Source organism: Rutilus rutilus (assembly GCF_951802725.1).
Source record: "Rutilus rutilus genome assembly, chromosome: 20".
NCBI classification, from domain to species: domain Eukaryota; kingdom Metazoa; phylum Chordata; class Actinopteri; order Cypriniformes; family Leuciscidae; genus Rutilus; species Rutilus rutilus.
In genome coordinates, this window is record NC_140225.1 from 2,941,650 (window position 1) to 2,963,029 (window position 21,380).

The 21,380-nt window shown below is 37.0% G+C and overlaps 1 protein-coding gene across 4 annotated transcripts in view; it reads right to left on the minus strand.

Moving 5' to 3' along the window:
• mymx (myomixer) overlaps window positions 1–21,380 on the minus strand; it is a 49,205-nt gene that overhangs the window by 9,862 nt on the left and 17,963 nt on the right. For 2 of the 4 annotated variants that reach the window (XM_084390958.1, XM_084390957.1), the window contains exons 12-24: window positions 13,469–13,569; window positions 13,290–13,371; window positions 11,580–11,729; window positions 11,210–11,359; window positions 9,305–9,561; window positions 8,803–8,923; window positions 7,918–8,115; window positions 7,628–7,780; window positions 5,437–5,654; window positions 4,560–4,743; window positions 3,675–3,830; window positions 1,988–2,299; window positions 1,123–1,230 (exon numbers count right to left, since the gene is read on the minus strand). In XM_084390958.1, coding sequence (XP_084247084.1) covers window positions 1,123–1,230; window positions 1,988–2,299; window positions 3,675–3,830; window positions 4,560–4,743; window positions 5,437–5,654; window positions 7,628–7,780; window positions 7,918–8,115; window positions 8,803–8,923; window positions 9,305–9,561; window positions 11,210–11,359; window positions 11,580–11,729; window positions 13,290–13,371; window positions 13,469–13,569 — 2,190 coding nt within the window. The remainder of the gene's footprint in view (window positions 1–1,122; window positions 1,231–1,987; window positions 2,300–3,674; window positions 3,831–4,559; window positions 4,744–5,436; window positions 5,655–7,627; window positions 7,781–7,917; window positions 8,116–8,802; window positions 8,924–9,304; window positions 9,562–11,209; window positions 11,360–11,579; window positions 11,730–13,289; window positions 13,372–13,468; window positions 13,570–21,380) is intronic. The other 2 variants (XM_084390960.1, XM_084390959.1) reach the window with 1 other exon arrangement.

Sequence of the window (21,380 nt, forward strand, 5' to 3'; positions counted from 1 at the left end):
TATTGAGAAGCACCCTATGCTACACAGGCACCTCCCCCCTAATGAGTGGACACGCCCCTTACTGCTGATAGGCTACAAGTGTGTTTTGGTGATCGATCCGATCCACTCTCAACACCGTTTCTCAGAAATCGCTTACTGCACTTTTAATTTACAGATGTCTTATGGACGACACTGTAAGAGACTCAATGCATACATGTTTCAATTGATAATTTCTGACTCTTTGTGATTATACGCTCTGATCTCTGTGGTGTCAGCAGCATATAATAATACAATGATCATTGAAATATGTATTGAGTCTCACAGTGTCATCAAGCAGCTCTACATGTGCTGAAAAGCTCAGAGGACACAAAATAAATAAATCCTGCTCACAGATATCAAAATGCATCTAAAATTAGATGCCATGACAGCAGCTAGACAACTTCACACAAGCCCTAATCCTCATGATGTTTTCAAAAAAAATCTGAGAGCTATAAACATACAGCAATGGACAACATTTCCAAAATAACTTGTACTACTGACTGAAGTCTACACTTCACAGACCCTAATGCCATAATAAAATTAGGATACTGCAAATCCATGTAAGGCTACTATATGCTACTATATTTTGAAGTCCCTGTAACCGTTCCAAGAAACACACACTTTTATTTTTGTTGCAATTACTTTCAAAACTTTTCCCAAAGACAGTTTTGTAAACAACCCGAATGTCTGAAATGAGGCTTTATGTGTGTCTTGGAAGAGTTTCTTGCCTTGGTTTCTAATGCTTCCTATCTACTGGCAGTGGAAGTGGCAATTTCCTCAGTAATTTTTTCATTACCTGCCTATACCTGTTTGCAATCTCCCCTTAACCACAGCGACTCGTCTCCCAAAGTCTCTTTGGCTTTGTTGCGTTTCCAACCACCAAACAAACAATTGATCAGGCCAGTGGCTCTTTTTCAGAATAGCGTACTATTATACTATGATTTTGAGATGTACTGCAATGCGTCTTTTTTTAAATGATACGATGAGATGATTTCTCTTCTGAAGGTCATGGTGTTAGTCAGTCCATCACACTACAGTCCTCATGCACACAAACAAACCATGTTTTTGTTTTCTCATGCAGGGCCACCGACCAACTGTATTTACCTCTTCTGCACTGTGTCGATAAATCTTTTTCTTTTGCTTTAAACTACCAAAAAGCCCCTGGCAGCGCTTCCAAAAGCTTTTACAGGCAGAAGAGTGAGACTCAGCAGGCTGAAGGAGAACGTACAAGAAAATCAAACAGAGAAGGATGTCGATGAGGAAAGAGAAGAGAGTAATTTCTTACTCTCTTGGAGAAAAATTAGAGAAGAACTTAGAGAAAAATTTCTGGCACAATCAGGGGTAAACATAAATAAAATAAATAAAATGTAAATATTTCACACTTATTCAGTCATGTGTACCACTATAGCACAAGTAGGCCTACGCACTGGTATTATCATATATATCTTGCTTTTGAAATGAGGCCAACATTAGATCAGTTTTACTATGTCTAACATTGTAAAAAAAAAAAAAAAAAAAAATTCAGTAAAATAAATAAATAAATCCTCTTCCCCAATATCAAAACAGTATGTAATGTGATATTATGATATAATGAAATAACTGTTTGTGTTAATATAAAGGAGTGTTAAAATACAGAGCATTAAAATGTAAGAAACTTAATTTAAGAGAGTCCGAAATATTCGTGTGCGTTTTTTCGTATTCGTCATTCTTTGACTCTGAATAGTCAAAACACCTTTCAAAATTATTGCTACGGATGCGAAAAACGCAGAAAATCGAACCCGATCTGATTTTTTTTGTGACGGACGAAAGTTTCGGAGGCAGTGTGTAAAAGTGATTGACACAACAAATTTTTTAATGTGCGAAAATTTCGGATTCAGTGTGCAAGGACCTCAATAGAGAACACAAACTAGAGCATTGCGTCATCGACAGTAGGGTGATTGTATGTTTGTGGTGTTTGCATTATTCTCACCCTGTGCACAGGCTCGGACACCGGCACGCCACTTTCCCTGCCAGGTGCCTGTACCTGGATCTGTGTGTCTCCAGAGTTACTGAAGCTGAGGATGAGGTTGACGGTTCCTCCTACGGCAGTGGGACTGGGTTCCTCCAGAACCAGGTACGGGGAATCCGGACTCTCTAAATGACTGCTGTCATCGCTTCCTTTAGGACTGACACTCTTCATCACCTCATATTCATAATTGTGCTGCAAACTATCCTCCATGTCACCAATGAGACTTGTGAGGCTTTCTATTCTGTTCTGAGAGACTTCGGTTGAGGTTTCCACCTGAAAGAAGGCAGAATTCGCATGCTTAATGAGAGGACTGCATTTTTGGGTCGATCTAATGAAAACTGACTGTCAAGGATTTGCCAGATCACATTTCACAAACAAAATAAATAAATAAATAATAAAACAAATCTTAGTTTGGGACCAGTTAAGGGAATGTCTAATGCTATTTCATGCATTCTGACTTATTGGATTCTCATGCATAGCCAAAGTGTTAAAAAATGAGTTTTGACAGAGTATTTCTGTGCCAAAAACAGTTTCGTAAAGGTTTTTTTTTTTAGTATGGCCCTGTATGACGTCATAAAGGGCAGAATTCCTTATATGGGCACTTCTCTCGGAAGAGCGCGCACACACACACATCAACATCATTTTATTTTTAGACCACGAAATCAACAATGTCACCAAAGAAGTGTGTTCTTGGTTGTGAGGAAAAGATAACCTATTCAGCTTCCCAAAGAACCCAGTGTTAGGGGAACAGTGGATGCAATTCATTTTTCCCAGGGCAGCAACTGAGTTGTGTTTGTCAAGTCACCTTTATTTATATAGTGCTTTTTACAATACAGATTGTTTCAAAGCAGCTTTACAGAGATAACAGGAAAATAATGCAAACAAAGTTTGTTTCTAGAAGAAAATAGCATCATAGTCCAGCTTCAGTAAGTTCAGTGATGTTTCATTTTTGTTGTAAAAAAGTTATTAATTTAGTTACTTTATATATAGCCACTCCAAAACCGTGATGTCATCGTTCAGTTAATTTCTCATATAATGGTGTCAATGCAGGCAGATCAATAATATTGTTGAATATTAAGTGAAAAGTCCCCAACTAAGCAAGCCAAAAGCCAATGGCGACAATGATGACAATGGCATAAAAAGCGACAGTGGCAAGGAACCAAAACTCCAAACGGTTATTTTTGTTCCCGGCATTCCAATGAATGGACTGTTTTAACTGTTTTATAAACAAGCCCAGTTCGACGCTGCATTTGCAGATCGTTTGAAACTGGTCCCAGTGCTAAAACATCCCGGTCATGAGTCGGAATTGCAGGCGGTAAGTAAGATCAAATGTCTGTGTTTTGTTGGCAATCGGCGTGTCAGTGCATATACTGTAAACAACACGAACGTATAGAGAATCAAACGTTATCTAGGGATGATGCGATGATGTATTGTGCGTGTCTCTTTAGCTCTGCCAGGAGCTCGGCTGTTATCGGTACAGCATATCAGTCTAAATCTGATCAAACTAAAGACTCTTCAGAGATATGAAGGATGCAATACTACTCTATAGGTACTCAAGATTATCATGAGATTGGCAGAAACTGTGTGTGTTATGTGCCCTTTAAGTTGATTGTTATGATAATGAAGCACCATCATTAATGGGATCTACCTGTGTTTGCGAGGTGCAGACCGTGGCTTCAGAGTAAATAGCATCTGTCTGAGGCTCTTCAACCTTCTGTCTGCTCAACAGCTGATCCTTCTGAGCCCTCCAGTGGACCAGGATCCATCCCAGCATGCTCCTCAGCTCCTCCATCCGCTCTCTGATCTGATCACAAGACAAAGAGCAATGGAAAAAACATTTGATCATTCTTGTTTCTGTCATCCTAGAGTTAGCTTTTATTGGTTGTACTCTCATAGGAGACATACAGTAAGAGTAGAGCTATAAATTGGGCAAAGCAACTGAAATCGATATTAAAGAGGATTTATGCTTTTTTTTACACGTTCATCTTTCTTTAGTGTGTGATGTTGCTGTTTGAGCATGAAAATGGTTTCCTCCAGCGGGAGTTCTTCTCTATATCAGTGTCAGTGTTTCTGAACTCCCTGAAACGCCTCCATTGTAGTCTTGAGTTTCTTCCGGGAACGAACACGTCACAATATTCCTCATTTAAATAATTAATGCGCAGAATAAAGGGGCGGGGCCTGGTTGAGTTAGTCAGTAGTGTGTTAAACTGGCGGTTATGATAAGGGGCGGGACATTTCCCAAACACGCTCAAAGCGCTCGACCAATCACAACACACTGCTCCAGCCGACCAATCAGAGCACAGTGTGCTTTCAGAAGGAGGGGCTTCATAGAGACAGGAACTAAACAGAGCGTTACTGACAGACTGGGAAGAGAGGAGCCGCAACAATGGAGAATATAGGGAAAATAATGTGTTTTTTGATCATTTAAGCATGAAAACTTATTCCAGTAGAGCCCAAAAAATGGTATAATACAACCTCTTTAAAGAAACTTTATTTATGATATCTCTTTTATTTATACAAATCATACTCATACCATTTTGTTAAGGTGATGCTCATCGCCAAAGAGTTTTTCTCCAGCCACGGTGAGCTGATCAAACTCCTCAAACTTGTGTTCTATCTGCCGATCCAGAACTTCGACCAGAGGCTCCTGGTTCTCTCGGCTCTGACGCAGAGCGCTTTCTGAGAAAATGCAGGAGCGGGTGTCTTCTGTCCAAGAGCTGTGGGAGAGAAGATGAACAGCAGTGGGATGAACACAAGAGCTTCAGGCCAATACACACAGCTCAAGATGATGCTTACCAGACCTTGAAGAGATGAAGAGAACACAATGTGAACAGGCATTTCCCATTAATAAATAAAACATTTTAATAAAACAAGCTCTGCAAATAAACTTAGAGAACATTCCTGGCGAATCACACAAAAACATGTCCAGGCCACATTTCACCCCAAAATCAAAACAAAGAAATAAAAAATTATGTGTTGCATTTATTTTTAGGATTTATTTTTTTAAATACTAAAATTATGCATATATATTAAATACATTTTTTTTAACCTAATTAATTACATGATGCGCTGATTAATCCTACAGCCCAAAGATCATTTAAAGTCATTATTGTGTTAGATGAGATGGACATTACAAAAAGTCGCTTTATAAAGAAATATTTGGATTCAACATAGAATTTATTACATATAAACTTAAGACTACAATGTGGCCACAGCATTTTATTTTATTTTTCAGAAGTTGCATCTGAAGTGGCATTTAGATGCATTTACACAGACAGCTTGATGGTCTTGATGGATGGTGATTCTGGCGTGAGTTATGACCTGGACATGTTCCTGTGAGGTAAATCTTTAGTTTTATCAGAATGTGAGATAAAAGAAGGCCTTATTTAATAGTTTCATCGTTTCCTTACATCATAGCCAGGTAGTTCCTGAAGAAATGGCGCAGGTGCCCAAACTGCAGGAGTCTCTCCTTGTTTTCAGACACACTCTTGCCGAGCTCTTCCCAGGAATGCAGACTGGTCTGAATCTCAGATCCTACAGCGTTCATCCTTTCTGGACAAACATCTGACAAACGGCTCGCCAGACTCTTCATGGCCTCGACCTCCTCCTTCAAGATCCCGTATTCAGCCTGGAGACAGAAAAGACACCCGTGGTATTCAACCTGTGCTATTTTGGCAGTATAAACCCTAAAAGGAACCATATGCTTTACATATGCAATGCTGGCATCCCTGACAGTGTTTCTGAATGTAATTAACAGTGTTTAATACGAATCAAGCCGTTCAGTGTTTCAGATCTGCGCCTGCAAAACAGAGATTGTCAGATGCCTTATGCATGAGCGTCAAACTATTTTAGTATGAGCCATTAGGTCATTTCTTGCGCTTTGGGGTTTCCAGACAGATGTGTGTGTGTTTGTGCTATGCACGCTATTGAGGTTGCATTGAAAAGCACCTCACAATGCACAATGCTGCAGTCACAAATAAATCCACCGACACGTACAAATACACATCATAAATGCCAAAAAACTCTCACACAATGGAGTCCTGTGTGGATAATTAAGTCATGTGTGGGCTCGCTGACTTTATTAACATCTATTGAACGAAACAAGGGTCTGGCTGAGCCTCAGTGCATGTCAAACTTCAACCACAACAGGAAACTAGATTCTAGAAACAATGTGCTAAAACAAAAGAGAGAAAGCCATTTCCATCAGATCAACACCCTGCGAGGTCACCGAGTCCCGGCAAACAAGATGCTTCCTGTTCTCAAGAGCGCGTTCGCTAGTAAGTGCTTTGGATGTGTTATGGTTTTGCAAAAACACTTGGTTGCTGTCTGGAATGACTTTTGTTCAAAAATAAACAGCCACACAAAAAGATGAATCTCATGAAGACATATTCAGGTCATATTTCACCACAAAAATATGCATGAATAAAACAGCTCTATTTTTAAGACCATTTTTTTCCATTGTGATGTAATGATAATAATACATCTACATTTAATCATTTAGCAGAAGCTAAATGTAATGTTAATATAATTCATATAACCAACCAATAATAATAATATTTTTTTATATTATTAGTTTTATATTTTTATTTTATAATTGTATAAATATTAATTTTATAATAATATTACAATAATTAGTTGAACAAGACTAGACTACCATAAGTCTGACATTATTATGCAGCTCTCTAGAATACTCCATTTTGACTGGTCAAACAAATATTTGTGTATGATGACACTAAACTGTATTATTAACTATTTTCCTACAACTCTATGCAGGTTTCATGGTTCATATCACCCCATAGTCTTGTTTGTCTCACATAATAAAATAATTTAAATTAATTTCCATTGTGATAATAATAATAACAACAATAAATGTAAAAGATATTTGTGATGATTATTGTGATTATTTTCATGACAATTAAGTAATAAAAAAATAGAAAATTGCTGTATAAAAATATTTTTTCCAAGTATTAAGTCCACCTGTGGTGAAAATCAAGTTTTTAATATTGTTAATATGTCTATGTGGTGTTTTAAAGACAAACCGTGTGTAAGTTCATAAGTCGACACCATTGCTGAGTATTTCCTCCTTAAAACTGCAGTGAACCAAAGACAGTCTCAAACACACGCTTTGAAATCGCTGGTGTTTCTGACGTCACAAACTACCTTGTAACCAATCAGATCAACGTGTGATCGTCAACCAGTGGATCTCTGAGCTGAGTGAGTGAGTGGAGGCGGGGCTCATTTGCATATTCATAGAACTGCGCATACTAAATGAGGCAAGGGTGTAGATTTACATTCAAGCTATTTTAAGGCATGAAGAACATTTTTTTAAGGAAAAAATGCTTAAATATTTTATTTTGGCGATTAAAGATGAGTTTTAACGGATAAAATAATTGACTCCAGGGGACTTTAAATAAAAAAAATAACAATTTTGATTAAACTTTATAGTATTATTTTGCATTAAGTAAAAATGATAAATTATGGCATTACAGCAAAAAAGAATATGAGGGTGAAAATGTGCTTGAGGCATGTTCTCGACAGGTTTTGTGAGATTCACTCTAAACATGTTTCTCAGTCCATTAGCAATGTTCCGAGTCGCCGTACCTCCAGCTGGTCCTGGTACTCTTGCAGGACATCCAGACCGCATCGATCCGGCTCACACCTCACAGCCATCTCACTCTCCATCTCCAGCACATCTATGGCCAGTTCAGCACAGCGCTGCACACACTGCTCCACGCGCACACACACCATGGCATGCTGGGAAACGAGGAGGAGATGAATAGTACCGGGAATAACAAACGCTTATGCTTACTCAAAATGCTTCCTTGCCAGGTCTGCCTTAACACAAACATTAAAAAGTTGATCTGATATGATTGATTTCCGATTCTACACACCCTGGTGAGCAGTTCCTGGATGCTCTGGTCATGTGACTGCGAACGGCCCCGCTCTCGAGCCGTATCGTTGAGCATCTCCACAGCTTCTCTGAGTTCCTTCACAGGGTTTCCGATGGCTTCCATCAGGGGCTCGTCATCATGTTCGTTCCCCTGTAAACCCAGAAGAGACGGCCCAGGGTCCAGTTCACTGCACAGCGGCTGCAGGAAAACAGCACAATACAGAATAAGACTAGATCAGCTAGGAAATCAAACCAAAAGAGTAGACTAACGTGAGTCTCACGTTATTATGCGGCTCTCTGGAATACTCGATTCTGACTGGTCGACCATGCCATTCTATTCATATACTTATATTTATAATATTATTATTATTTATGCACCGATAGGAACATTTTGGCCGATACGATAACCGATAATTCTTTATATTTGAAAGTCGATAACCGATATATTTGATCTAAATCCAAGTTTTTATATAATTTTTTAAGAGCCTGATTACAATTATAATAATGATAATGATATGTAGTATAACTCATAATTTTACGTAGCCTATATGCACTTAACTGTATTTTCCTTTTTTTAAGCCATTCCAATCATATTTCATGCAATTCAAATCCATCATGGCGAACATCTGAAGTGTCTCAGCTGGAGGAAATAATCCATTATTTATCGGCTTTAATATATATTGGCCATTTATCAGCGGATAAACATTTATCGGCCGATACCGATATGGTGGCCGATATATTTTTACAACATTTATATTCAACGACAAGGTCATGGGTTCGATTCCCAGGATATGCATGAACTGATCAAACGCACACCTTTCAATATAAGTCGCATTGGATAAAAGCATCTGCAAATTGCACAAGTGTAACTGGGAAAATCTCGAACCTGTCCCACGGTGCTGTAGTGACTTTCCTCAAGCTCCACCTTCTCCAGGAACTCGGTGAGCATCCGCGTGTCCTTCAGCTCTGAGCTCTGTTGGGTCAGCGCCATCTGCACACGGCTGAACCTGAAAGAAATACTGACGTTCATGCATGTTTTTCGATACATAACTTGTATGAAAGTGAAAGAAAAGACTTGCGCTGCCGCTTGAAGCTCAAGGACACTTAACAATAACAGTAAAGAACAAAAAGTACATACATAATAAATGGACAATAGACATTTGCCCAGAACAAGCAATGAGCGATTGCAGTTGCATATCACATTCCAACAGAAACAATAACAGAACAAAAGAAAGTTAATTGAGTTAAACACAACAGTTAATAGTAGGTCTGTCACTACACATTTAAAGCGTTGAAATGCCATTTATTGTTTGAATTTCATGATAAAATGGAACAGAATGGACATCATTATAAGCAGCATCTGTGCGTCCTGAACTGACAGCACATACTTCTCCTCCACGTCCTTCAGTCGAGCTGGAAGCAGCTGAGTGTGGAGATGTCTCTGTTTGCTCAGATGATCCACTTCCAGTCTGAGGTTCTGTAGCTCCAGTCCTCGGGCCTCCAGCTCCTGCTCCAGCTGACAGCTCTCCTGCTCTGCCACGCTCACAGACTCGGGGTCTCCAGCCAGAGACGCCTGTGTGATGGACAACTCCACCGCCTCTAACCAGGCCTCCAGACTGGCCAACGCCTGCAGCATCCGCACCACCTGGCAAACACAACCAACAGTTCATTCAATTCACATTTATTTGTAAAGCGCTTTTCACAATACACATCATCTCAAAGCAGCTTTACAGAAAATGCATGAGTTCACATTACAATTTACACAAAGCTGCTATGTGCTTTTTTTAAATACTGTAAATATTCGTTGCAATGCACAGATGCACTCATGAGGCAGAGCACACTTACGTCTTATAATTAGAAATTTGCTGTATTGCTTTGTGGGATTACTGGGATACAATATTCCACACAGGTTGCTCTGATTTTATCCTGCACAATGTAGGGATATACTGTACATACTGCATACATTTGCCAAAATATGGTTATTTTGCATTTTAAATATTTGTGTGTGTGTGTGTGTGTGTGTGTGTGTGTGTGTGTGTGTGTGTGTGTGTGTGTGTGTGTAGAAATCTTTTGAGAATCGGATGAAATAATAAGTCCAAAGGATACAAATATGTCCTTGTGTTTTTAATATAATTTTGATTTATTTTGTTATTATATAATTTATTTATTTTTTTTACCCATTTTATACTTCTGTCTTAATATTTTTTTTGGCAGGATATCTAATCTTTTCACAGTCCAATGAAATAGTCCTAGTGTTTTTAATTTAATTATGTTCATATTTTTTGCCCCTTTCATGTTACTTACTTTATTAACAATTTATTTGTGTTTGTGTGTGTAGAATATATTATCTTATGGCACTCCAATGAAATAATGAGTCCAAAAGATTAAAATCATACAAATATGTCCTAGTGTTTTTTATTTTTTATTTTATTGAATAATTTTTTTTATTTGATTACATTTTTGCACCTTTCTTTTTCAGTACACTTTTGCATGTATAAATATTTGCCTGACATTGTATGTTATTTGTATTATATACTTTTGCATTGTGACATTATTTTCAAGACAATTAAGCAATTTTTTTTGCACGTTTAAAGCACGTATTATTGTAAATGCATCTAGACATTTTATTTTTGAGCTTTTATTTTTGAGTTATTATCATAACTGTAATAAAGTAAATATTAGAATATTAACTGTGACAATAATAACAATACAATTGTTTTTTATTTAGATTTTTTAAGTTTATCAGCATAAATTAAATATATAATTTAAATAAATAAATACACATATATAGAGAGAAAGAGAAAGATTAAATGTTTTTAAAAATCTTGATGGCATTAAAAACAGGCTTAATTTTCTTTATGCAGAACCGAATATAAAATATACTATTTTTAGAAACAGTATGCAAAATGCAATGATCAATATTTGAAACAGTAGTGTTACATGTTGCGTAGTTAATTAATCTTGTACATTTATACTGTGTTTTTGCTTTTATATTTCAGTTTTGTGAACATTGTAACTTTTGACCGTGCAATCAAAAAAAAGAAAAGAAAGAGTAATCATGATTGATCATATTTCCTTCATCACACTGGAAATGGATTCTCAATGTTGTTGCATGCATTGCATTACTGGTATACTGTGCATTTCGGCAAATGTAGTAGTTTATCTGGACATTTCTTGCATGCTAAGCAAAATAAATGTCATATTGTGCTCAGGATACATGCATACTACTACTTTCACTCAAAAACAGAAGGCCTGTCCGTCCAAACACTCAAAGAAACACTAGATGTGTGTACCCTGTAGTTGAGTTCCTCTGAGACCTTCAGGACCAGTCCGTTCCTCTCATGTCTTCTCTTCAGCTCGTCCCACAGGACCTCCAGCTGACTCAGAAACTCCTGGATCTTGACGCTGCCCGGATGCTGAGCCCGCACCAGACTGTGACCCTCCTGGATGGAAACAAACACTCTTACTAATAACACAACTGAGCATTTTGTGTGAGTGCTCCCTCATCTCCTCATGCTATAGTCAATCTAGCCCTATTAAAAAGTAGATTCTGATACCGATAATCGGTGTTGGCCGATAAAAGCTATTATTTTCACTGTTGGCCAACAGCCCATGATCAGTGCTGACACACACACACACACACACTCTGCCAGCTGCGCTCACCTTCTTGACCAGCTCTATTCTGGCTCTGTTGGACAGGATCTCTTGTTCCAGTGAAGCCTGACGTCTCTTGGCTGCGTCGAAACCGTTCGGTCCGTCCAAACTGCACATTTGAGTGGCCATCGCAACGCTGTCTTTGAGCCAGGAGAGAGTCTGTGGAAAACACACAGAGAACATGAACACACAACACTGATGGCTGCCTACTCCCTATGTACAGTCTTCCTCACATAAAGTGAACAGAATACGCATCTTTATTGATTCAGTGATTCCAATAGTTTGACATTAGCATGTTGCTGAGCTAACAACACAATACTCTAATAATCATAAGACACAGCACACACAAATATGTGTGTAATAACCTATATTTACCACTAGAACAACTATTTTTAAATGTACTTTAAGATATTCTGATAACTAATTCTAATTATATTTCTTCTAAACTAAATTTATTCTAATTAATAATAATTTAAAATAACAATAATAATATAAGTATAATTATATAATTAAGTAAAATAATTAAGTATAAAATAATAAACTAAGTATAATTTTAATTTTAATAAGAATTAACAATAATTAATAATTGAATTAACTTTAAAATGAATTATCAATGTAATTGTAATTGATTTTTCTCATTTATTTTCATTATGATTAATGACTTAATTATTACAATTGCTAATAATATTTATATTTTTATATTTTATATTTATATTTATATATATTTATAAAATATAAATGTGATAATATTCTTTTAATTATATATATATATATATATATATATATATATATATATATAGCTATATTAAATTCATATTAATGTGTGTATATGTATAATATAAATATATATATATATATATATATATATATTATATACATATACACACATTAATATGAATTTAATTTCTATAAATATAATTCAAATATAATATTTCTTATTTCTAAGTGACATTTCTAATTTATTTATTTATCAGTATAATAGAAATGTTATATTGTTACTTTAAAATAAATGCTATATATATATATATATATATATATATATATATCATATTCTAATTAATATGAATAAAAATAATAATATTAAATTAAGTATTTTAATAATAGTAACTTTTAGCATTATTAATCATTATTAATAAACATTAAATGTGATAATTATATTGATTTTATTACATTTATCAGTTATTATTAATATTATTTATCAGTAATATGGATGCTTGATTCATCCACCATGAGGCCAGGAGCACACCTATATGCTGTTTTCTAGGTATAGGCAGCTCACTAGCTTTTGGAACAGGACCGAGGTGTCACATTGCATGGAAAAATAGGAAGACATATTTCCAACAGAAAGAGAAAAGAAATCCATATTTAGACCTGGCTGACCTCTGAACCGCTGGCTATACTTGTGCCAGACTGGGTTCAGAACCCGCTGACTGGGTCTTCAAGCCAGAACAATTCCTGGAAGTCACGTACACTCGCGGAGACCGACACCGGTGTCAAACAAACACACAATCCTCAACCAATTAGCAAAAACCCCATCCATCAACCTTTCATGAGTTTATTTAGGAGGAATCCAAACTCTCAGTTAAACCGCAGTAAAAGCAGGTTTGCTGATGTCGGCTGGAAGAGCTTCCCTGTTCTGTCCGATTGGACACAGTTGGTGTTTTCGAAGCATAAACGATTGTGTAAGGATTGTGTAATGGTTCAGTAATAAATGGGCACCTTGTCTGCAGAAACGGTGAACTTCTGGAGCTGCGTGTGGAGCGGTGGGTGGCCGATGGACTCGGGCCTCGACGCGTTCCCGCTGTAGAGTCAAACACAGGACCTCTATTTAACATGCTTCTCTAATTTGCATGAGTGCAAAAATGTTCCGAAGAGAAAAAGGCTGTGCTAAATGTCACCTTTCAGTGGCTGTCTGGAGCATGATATCGCTGGCACAGGCCCGTGCTGGGATCTCCATGCCGTCTGAAGGCTTCCCGAAGCGCTCCTCGTCTCTCCCACCCTGTGAAGTCAAGTCAGCTTGATTTATATAGTGCTTTAAACCCTTACCTGTCACACAGACATTAAAATGCACTATTCAAACATAAATGGCAGTGATTCAAGAATGCTTTGGAATATAGACTTACTTGTTTAAAGAAGACACTTTAAAAATAATTATTTTAAAATTGTAGAAGTATTGCATTGTTGAAGTTTAGAAGTTTAAGGTTATGTAAATGTGAAATGTAAAAATATTTTTAATATTTTATATAAAATATGTATTTTACTCTAAAATTGCAAGAAAAATCTAAACAACCTGTGTTCCAAATTTTGGGTTGATATCTCAAAAAATGAGCTTTCAGTTTTGTTTGGGTGCAGTACCAAACTTTTCCACTAGGTGACAACCAGACTCCATTACTGCCCATATAAGGGCGTCTCCATTTTTTCATATATGGTTTGAGTGATCCAAACCTTATATTTCATTCATTTTCAAACAATTTATGAAGTAAACATCCTGTTCAGAAGTAGTATGGGAAGTTTGGCAGAATATGATTTGAATTCAACCTCTAACAAACACGTAAAAGACATGAGGAAAGAACACGTATGTGCATTATAGCTCGCAACCGCATCACAAATGGAGATTCTATCATATTTCTTATATATTTTTTAAACATTTTCTCAAAAAAAAATTAAAAGGATGTTATCTTTTGACCTCTTGGCATGAAAACAAACTGAGGTACCAATCTTTCATGATTTGTCATGTTCATCGCTATTTCAAAATAAAGGTCAGAACACGCCTTATTAGTATGAAAATATTCTTGATGCAAATTCATATATTACTGCTCCTCTGTGATTTAGTTTGAAAATTAGTCACAAAACAGGAAAACTAGAGTTTGTAAGCTTTCAAGTGATACTTTGACAATATTACTTTAGGCTTTTACTGAGAAATTATTGTTTTAAATATATAATGGCAAACCGGTGGCAATACTGTTTTAAAGCAGCAACAAAAAACAGAATCAATGATGCAAACTTTAAATATGAGACGAATTCCAAAATTCAAATTTCAAATTCTGCTATAAAGCAAAACAATAGTTCAATAACTGTGCAAAGTTCATCAGTTATGAAACTAGTTCAGTTCAGCTCTACAGAAGACAATAGTGTCATTATTCAGGCCAAGTCAGTTCAGTGATGTTGCAAAATTTGTCAATTATGAAACGAATTAGATAAAGCAGCGTGTCTTTTTAAAGCCAGCTAAGTAAGCCAAATGCGACCGTGGCAAGAACCCAAACTCACTGTGAAGGAAAACACAAAGTGCATGTTCATCTAGCACACACTGATGTGTTTAAACGGCTACAGCGGATCCTTGTGTGGTTGTGTGAAACACACGGTGGTCCGCCGTGATATCGAGGCGGCACTGAACTGCGTGGTTGGCGGGATAACCTGAGCTATAATATCAGCGTGCGGTTGGAGGTGCGGACAGTGTGGATGTAATCCCAGAAAGAGAGGGAATACTTTTTTTCTGGAAAGTTACAGTAAGCAGCTGTTAAACAGGAGGAAGCCAAGACGGGGAAATAATTATTCTCTCACTCGCCATCATGTCTTCAGGAGAAGGTCACCAATGCTTCTTCATGCCCATTACATTAACAATGCACAACACGATACTCTAATAATCATAACATCACATGATGCTGAAAATTCAGCTTTGCAATATATTCAAATAGAAAAGAGTTATTTTAAAGTGTAACTGATGAAAAAGTTTGTGGATAAACTTTAAGTTGGCTTGAGAAAGCCTAGCCAGAAAGTATGAAGTAGTTTTAAAAGCTTGAAGTTTCATTAATAGTTTTAGTTTTGTAGTGTAGTATAGATAGATAGATAGATAGATAGATAGACAGACAGACAGACAGACAGACAGACAGACAGACAGACAGACAGACAGATAGATAGATAGATAGATAGATAGATAGATAGATAGATAGATAGATAGATAGATAAAAAGTCTTACCGACCCCAAACTTTTGAACTCTAGTTAAAGCAAAAGTTCAATGTAAGAATATCAATTCTGTCATTTCACTGCAAACTAGTTTTACTATTTCTTTCACTCATGAAACACAAAATGAGACCGAATCTTGATCTTTTTCTTCTTTACAATAAAAGTGAATGGGGACAGAAGACAAAAAGCACCATAAAGTTGCATAAACTTTCAAAACTCATTCATACTGTATGTCCACATATTCCAATTTAGCACTTAACAATTAGGATATATGCAAAAACCAATGACATTTGGCTTAACTGACATAAACCTGGTGTGATGCGCCTTTAAGTGGCTTATCTGAATGCAAATGAGATCAAAACTCATTTCAGTTTATAATGATTTCAACCTGTTTCAATTTCAATGGCTTAATATGACTTAGTATAAGACAGAGCATGAGTTGTGTGGACTACTTTCATGGTTATTTTTGGAGATTGATGTCTCATTTTGTGTTGTGCAAGAAAGTAAGTTGGATGGAAACCCAAAGCCCCGGATTCAATCCAGCAGGAATTTCTAATGCAAAAAGAAGACAAATATTTTCAAAAAAAGATGCTATGAACACTTAAAGTTTTTTAAAGCTTAGATTAAATTAGTTTTAATGCACGGCACCCCATAGGACCGGTTTTTGCTTCATGGCAGCGTATGAATCCGAGCCTTGCTTTCTCTCATTATGAGCTCAGGATGAATGAGTCAGAGTTTGGGAGAGAGAAACGCATGATGCCTGAGACTGAGAGAAAGAAGGAAACAGTCGCCTGAGAAAGTGCCATTTGGAGAGCGCAGCAAATTTACAAGGCTTAATAGCATTTATAAACACGCCACTCAAAGAGTGGAAGCCTCGAGTTTAATCACACAACGGCACGTTATCATGCTATTGGCGAGCGTGAAGCGTTTGAGTAAAGCGTGGTGTAATTACATACTGGATAACCATTACAGACGTCTCCTCACTTCAGATCACTCCAAGCTTTTGTCTAAACTCCAGCGCCTTTCCTCCACGACGAAACGTAAGGAATTCGGGGGTGGTGTGGCGCAATGGATAAGACACATGCCTTTGGTGTGAGAGACCCGGGTTCGAATCCACTGTGAGACACCAATGTGTCCCTGAGCAAGACACTTAACCCCTAGTTGCTCCAGAGGCGTGCGACCTCTGACATATATAGCAATTGTAAGTCGCTTTGGATAAAAGCGTCAGCTAAATGAATAAATGTAAATGTAAATGTAAATTGTGCATTACGTCACAGACAGCTCTTGAATGGCTTTCTCTGCCCGTTCCCAGCGCTGATACCAATTAGAGCTTGTGTTTTTGCTCGTATTTCATCAGCTCTCTCTCTCTATCTTTCAAGACCTCCGTTTCAGTGTAAAGTTGAGGAGTGATGTCAGCCAATTGCTCTCGTATAGCATCTGGGAGACATTAGTCAGAAATACAGGCCTCTTCATCATATTTACCTCACGTCACTAAACAACAAGCTTGGTTATGCATGCTCACCAGCGGAGAGATGCTGTGCCTCGTAACGTGTACAAATATTCATTTAGACATGCTAGAACTGGAAAAAAACAAAGTTTAAACTAACCAATGTTAGTTTTGGTCATGTAGTTTAACCCTGTAAAGCCTGGCATGTGAAGTAATGCTCAGAAAAGTTTGCATATGTGTTTTTTTTTGTTGAGAATCACATTTGATGCATCAGGCTTTTATGGTTCATACAGTATGATATAGTAAGTATATGTAGGGGACAAACACCTCAGTTTTATTCAGAGGCCCAAACTGAGCAAAAATATGCAATTTGGTGCATATTTATATGTGCAAAAAGTAAGATGAAATTCTGATGCTTGTAATGTAAATCAGTAAGATTTTATAACATTATAGCAGATACTTACATAAAACATATAAATATCAGTCGTCACTCTATATCTGACAATAATGTCTTAGATGATAGTTTTAAAATATATAATGAGAGATGAACAAATAAACCTTCCTCAAAAGCCTGATGATCATATTTGAAACTCACATTAAAACATGATTTTAATCAAGTAAAGCTAAACTGCTTCAGTCCAGTAAGTGTTCATCTTGAAATATGACCGAGTTATTCTTACATTTACTTGATAAAAATCAAGATTTCACAGCAAGAAGACACGTGAATCACGAGCTGAAGGCGTACTATTATACTAAAAGGCTTTTACTTGCTAAAAGAGTCTAAACTAATCAATCAGACGACAGCATGTAGTAGATTGTGTGCGACAGGTTTTTCAGCAAAGATTTGATCATGTTGATCATTCAGAGGCTTTAGAAATTCACGTATCAAATATGATCCAGTCAGCTTTATAGGGTTAAAGCAGCAAAGACCCGTCAGTAAACCATATTAGGCCGGTTTAAGCTGGTTTCAGCAGCTGAATAGTTTACAGTAGCACAAACTCTTTCTACAGATATTTTCACGTCATCTGCAGTCCTGACAAAACAACGGTTTGAAGAGAATCTCACTGAGAAAGTTAAGCGTGCACAACGGGACACTTGCAGTGTATTACTCAAGCATTTGTGTGTTTTTGAGAACGGTTCGGTTAGAAGCATTCGGACCGGTGGTGCCATCTGGCATCTCGCTCGTTTTGGGGATTTGCGTCTTCCAGTAAAAGTCTCCATAAAGAGTAATGAGCGCGGCTCCCATACACGATACACCCAGGTAACCTCTGCTACCAGCACTGACACAAGCGGCCATTGTGTGTTTCAAACCTGCTTAAGCCCAGAACATCACCAGCATTGTGCCAATGAAACCAGAGCCAGACAACCACCGGATGCAATGCTTATGTTGGGATCTAACAATTTAAACTAATCAAAAAACAAAGCTAGAGACAATGTGGTGCAACTGGATGAAACAGGTCATGTTTTACTGGAAATTACTCTTCATTTTTGGCAGTATCAGTTTAAGCACATACATGAAATAGTGGGAAAAAGAAGATCTGCATTTGGACATTTCAGTACCACGGTAAATTTTAAAGTACTACAGTATTATCATTTGATACCATAACTGTACAACCACAGTACGTTTACTTTTTATATATTTCACCAATCCTCCCCAGCTTAATTTTTTATTGTTAAATGCATATGAAATTGCACAGTTTTACCATGGTAGTAATATGGTATTCTTCAAAAGAGTTTATGCATACACATATATCACATATAATGTATGTGTATTTCATCACATGATCCTTCAGATATTATTCTAATATGCTGATTTACTGCTTGAGATATTTTTTATATATTTTTATATTCTATTTTTTCAGGATTCTGTGAATAGAAAGTTCTGAAGAAAACAGTGTTTATTTTATCTTTTGTAACATTATAAATGTCTTTACTGTCACTTTTCATCAATTTAATGCATCCTTGCTGAATAAAAGTATTAATTTCTTTAAAAATAAAATCGTACTGACCCGAAAAATAAGAAAGGAAGGAAGCGCATCCAAGATAATCACACTGCACACACACTGACGCTCTTCTTCAGCGCTAATGGCCGGTGATATAACAAACGGTCTAAAGTTGCTATTTTATTAATGCAATGAGTGTTTTCATCCAAAAGATGTTATTTCAGCCATAATGTCAGCGGATATGAAAACTTTTCGATTTGTGAGTTTTGAGAGAGAATGGCGTTTGTCCTGGCGGCCTGTTTTTGCCCTCGCTGCACAATCGAAGCGCGTCATCCTTCATGGAAACGTCTAGATGCGCCGTGCCAGTGTCAATAACACCTTGAAAGGCTTTTCCTGAATGTGGTGTCTCACAGACAACGGGGCTTTGTTAGATAGAGAGGATGTCATAAAATAAATGACACAAACTGACTCGTTTGCATCCCATCCAAACCGACAAGCAGGAAAAGAGGAGCCTCGCATTTTGCTTCTTAAATGAATGCATTTAAGTGTGTATTTGTGTGTCTGAAAGAGGAGCCAGACTCGACGTGTCGGAGGTCATTTACAATCGAAACTCAAGCGACTGCTGCACAGAATCAGCTCATGCTATAGAGGAGTTAATGCTCACTCATGTTTAGCGGCTGTTATGTAATTATGGATAAGTGCTGATCGCCCTTTCAGCGTCAAGCAGTAAAAACGCTCGAGGATCTTTCACACGACTCACGTCAGGACTACAAATGTGTGTTGTTAAAAAGGTTTTCATTGAAATAAAGCTGAAGTAACATAAAATATAAATATAATATGATAAACTAGCAAAGGTTGCCCTACACTTAAAGCTGCAGTCCGTAGTTTTTCCTCTCTGTCGCCATCTCTGTTGGAAATCTGCAATTGCAGTTATTCGCGGAATTATCAGCTTTACGTGGGTTGTGCCTCGACTCGGCACAGCGCGGATGAATCCAGTGTTTTGAGGAGAATGTGCGGCTGTCAGTCGGTGTGGATCCTGGCATTCGCAATCACAGATTCTACTTTTTGGAAGTATGACCAACATAAGAGTTTTCACCTGAAAATGTTCTGAACAAATAACATCCACTTTTGTTCTAAACAACTAAGGGAAAAAAAGCATTGCAGTAAATCGCGCTGATTAAATCTAACGATCGCTTATCATATCACGTCAACCATGCAAATTATACTTTGTTCTCAAATTGTTAATGTTAACAACATCAGCATTGCGTGACTACATTTAATGCCCTCCCGATATTATCCTTGTTTTCGCACGGGCCGGTTTCAGTCTCTTTTTTTCTGTAGCCGCTCTGAAGTCCAAAGTCTTTCGCATTTTACGACGGGTGAATGTCCAGTTGTCACTGGTGATTGTCGTTTGAACCTTTCTGGATCCGCCATCAAATTGTTAAGTTTAATTATATCAAGTGCTGTGAGAAAAGGCTATAAATCTCTCCACCTCCAGCATCCTCACACTCATCGCCGGCTAGCCGAGACTCTTCTTCATGTGGACAGATGTGACGTAATGACGCAAAAACATGCTTGATTTTCCCGTGGAAATCCACCAGTCCCACTGGAATTAAAATCATTATTACAAGCTTACCGTTTTGAATCGAGCTACGGCAAGCAGAGAGTGTTGAACACTGGCTGGTTATGTACTTGCTAAAAAATTTTATTTTGCATAATTTTCAACCCAAAAAAGTTACGGACTGCAGCTTTAACTAAAATAAGTGCAAGTTAAAGTGCTAAAATTACTAAAACTGAAATAAAACTACATTAAATCTAAAAAGAAATATATTTATTTTTTAAATATAAAAATGATAAAAGCACATAACAAAATTACTAAAACTGAAAACTGAACATATAACCGAACTGAGTTAATAAATACTATAACAGTATATAAACAATATTAAAATAACCTTTGGTCTCAAAACAAACAGCATCAACCGCTTTAACTTCCATGTGAAAAGTGCAATTTTATAATTGAATCATTTATCATTTAATTTGCACAGAATATGTGTTTAATAAAGGGGCTTAGTATCATCCTTATTTTTTCCCCCGCAGTTTTGTTTGTTTGTTTGCTTGCACACTGTTACACTCAGCCACGTAAAATTATTTGGAAATCGTTTTAATTAGCTGTGGACTGAACAAATACATATAAACGACATTTTTCATGTGATATAGTCACTTCCACAAACGTTCTAACTCATCCTAAATGAAATCAATGAATCTCTGCAATCGTGTAACGTCTATAGCTTGATGCTTCACGTTTTGGGAGACACTTTGTGAAAACGCTTGTGAAAATTCCTTTGTCATTTATGTCTTTCCGCTCGTCAAGAAAGAGCACCAAAAAAAAAAAAGGAAGCAAAGAAAAATAGGCAACATAAGAAAGTAAGTGAATATAATTGTACAATTATAACTGC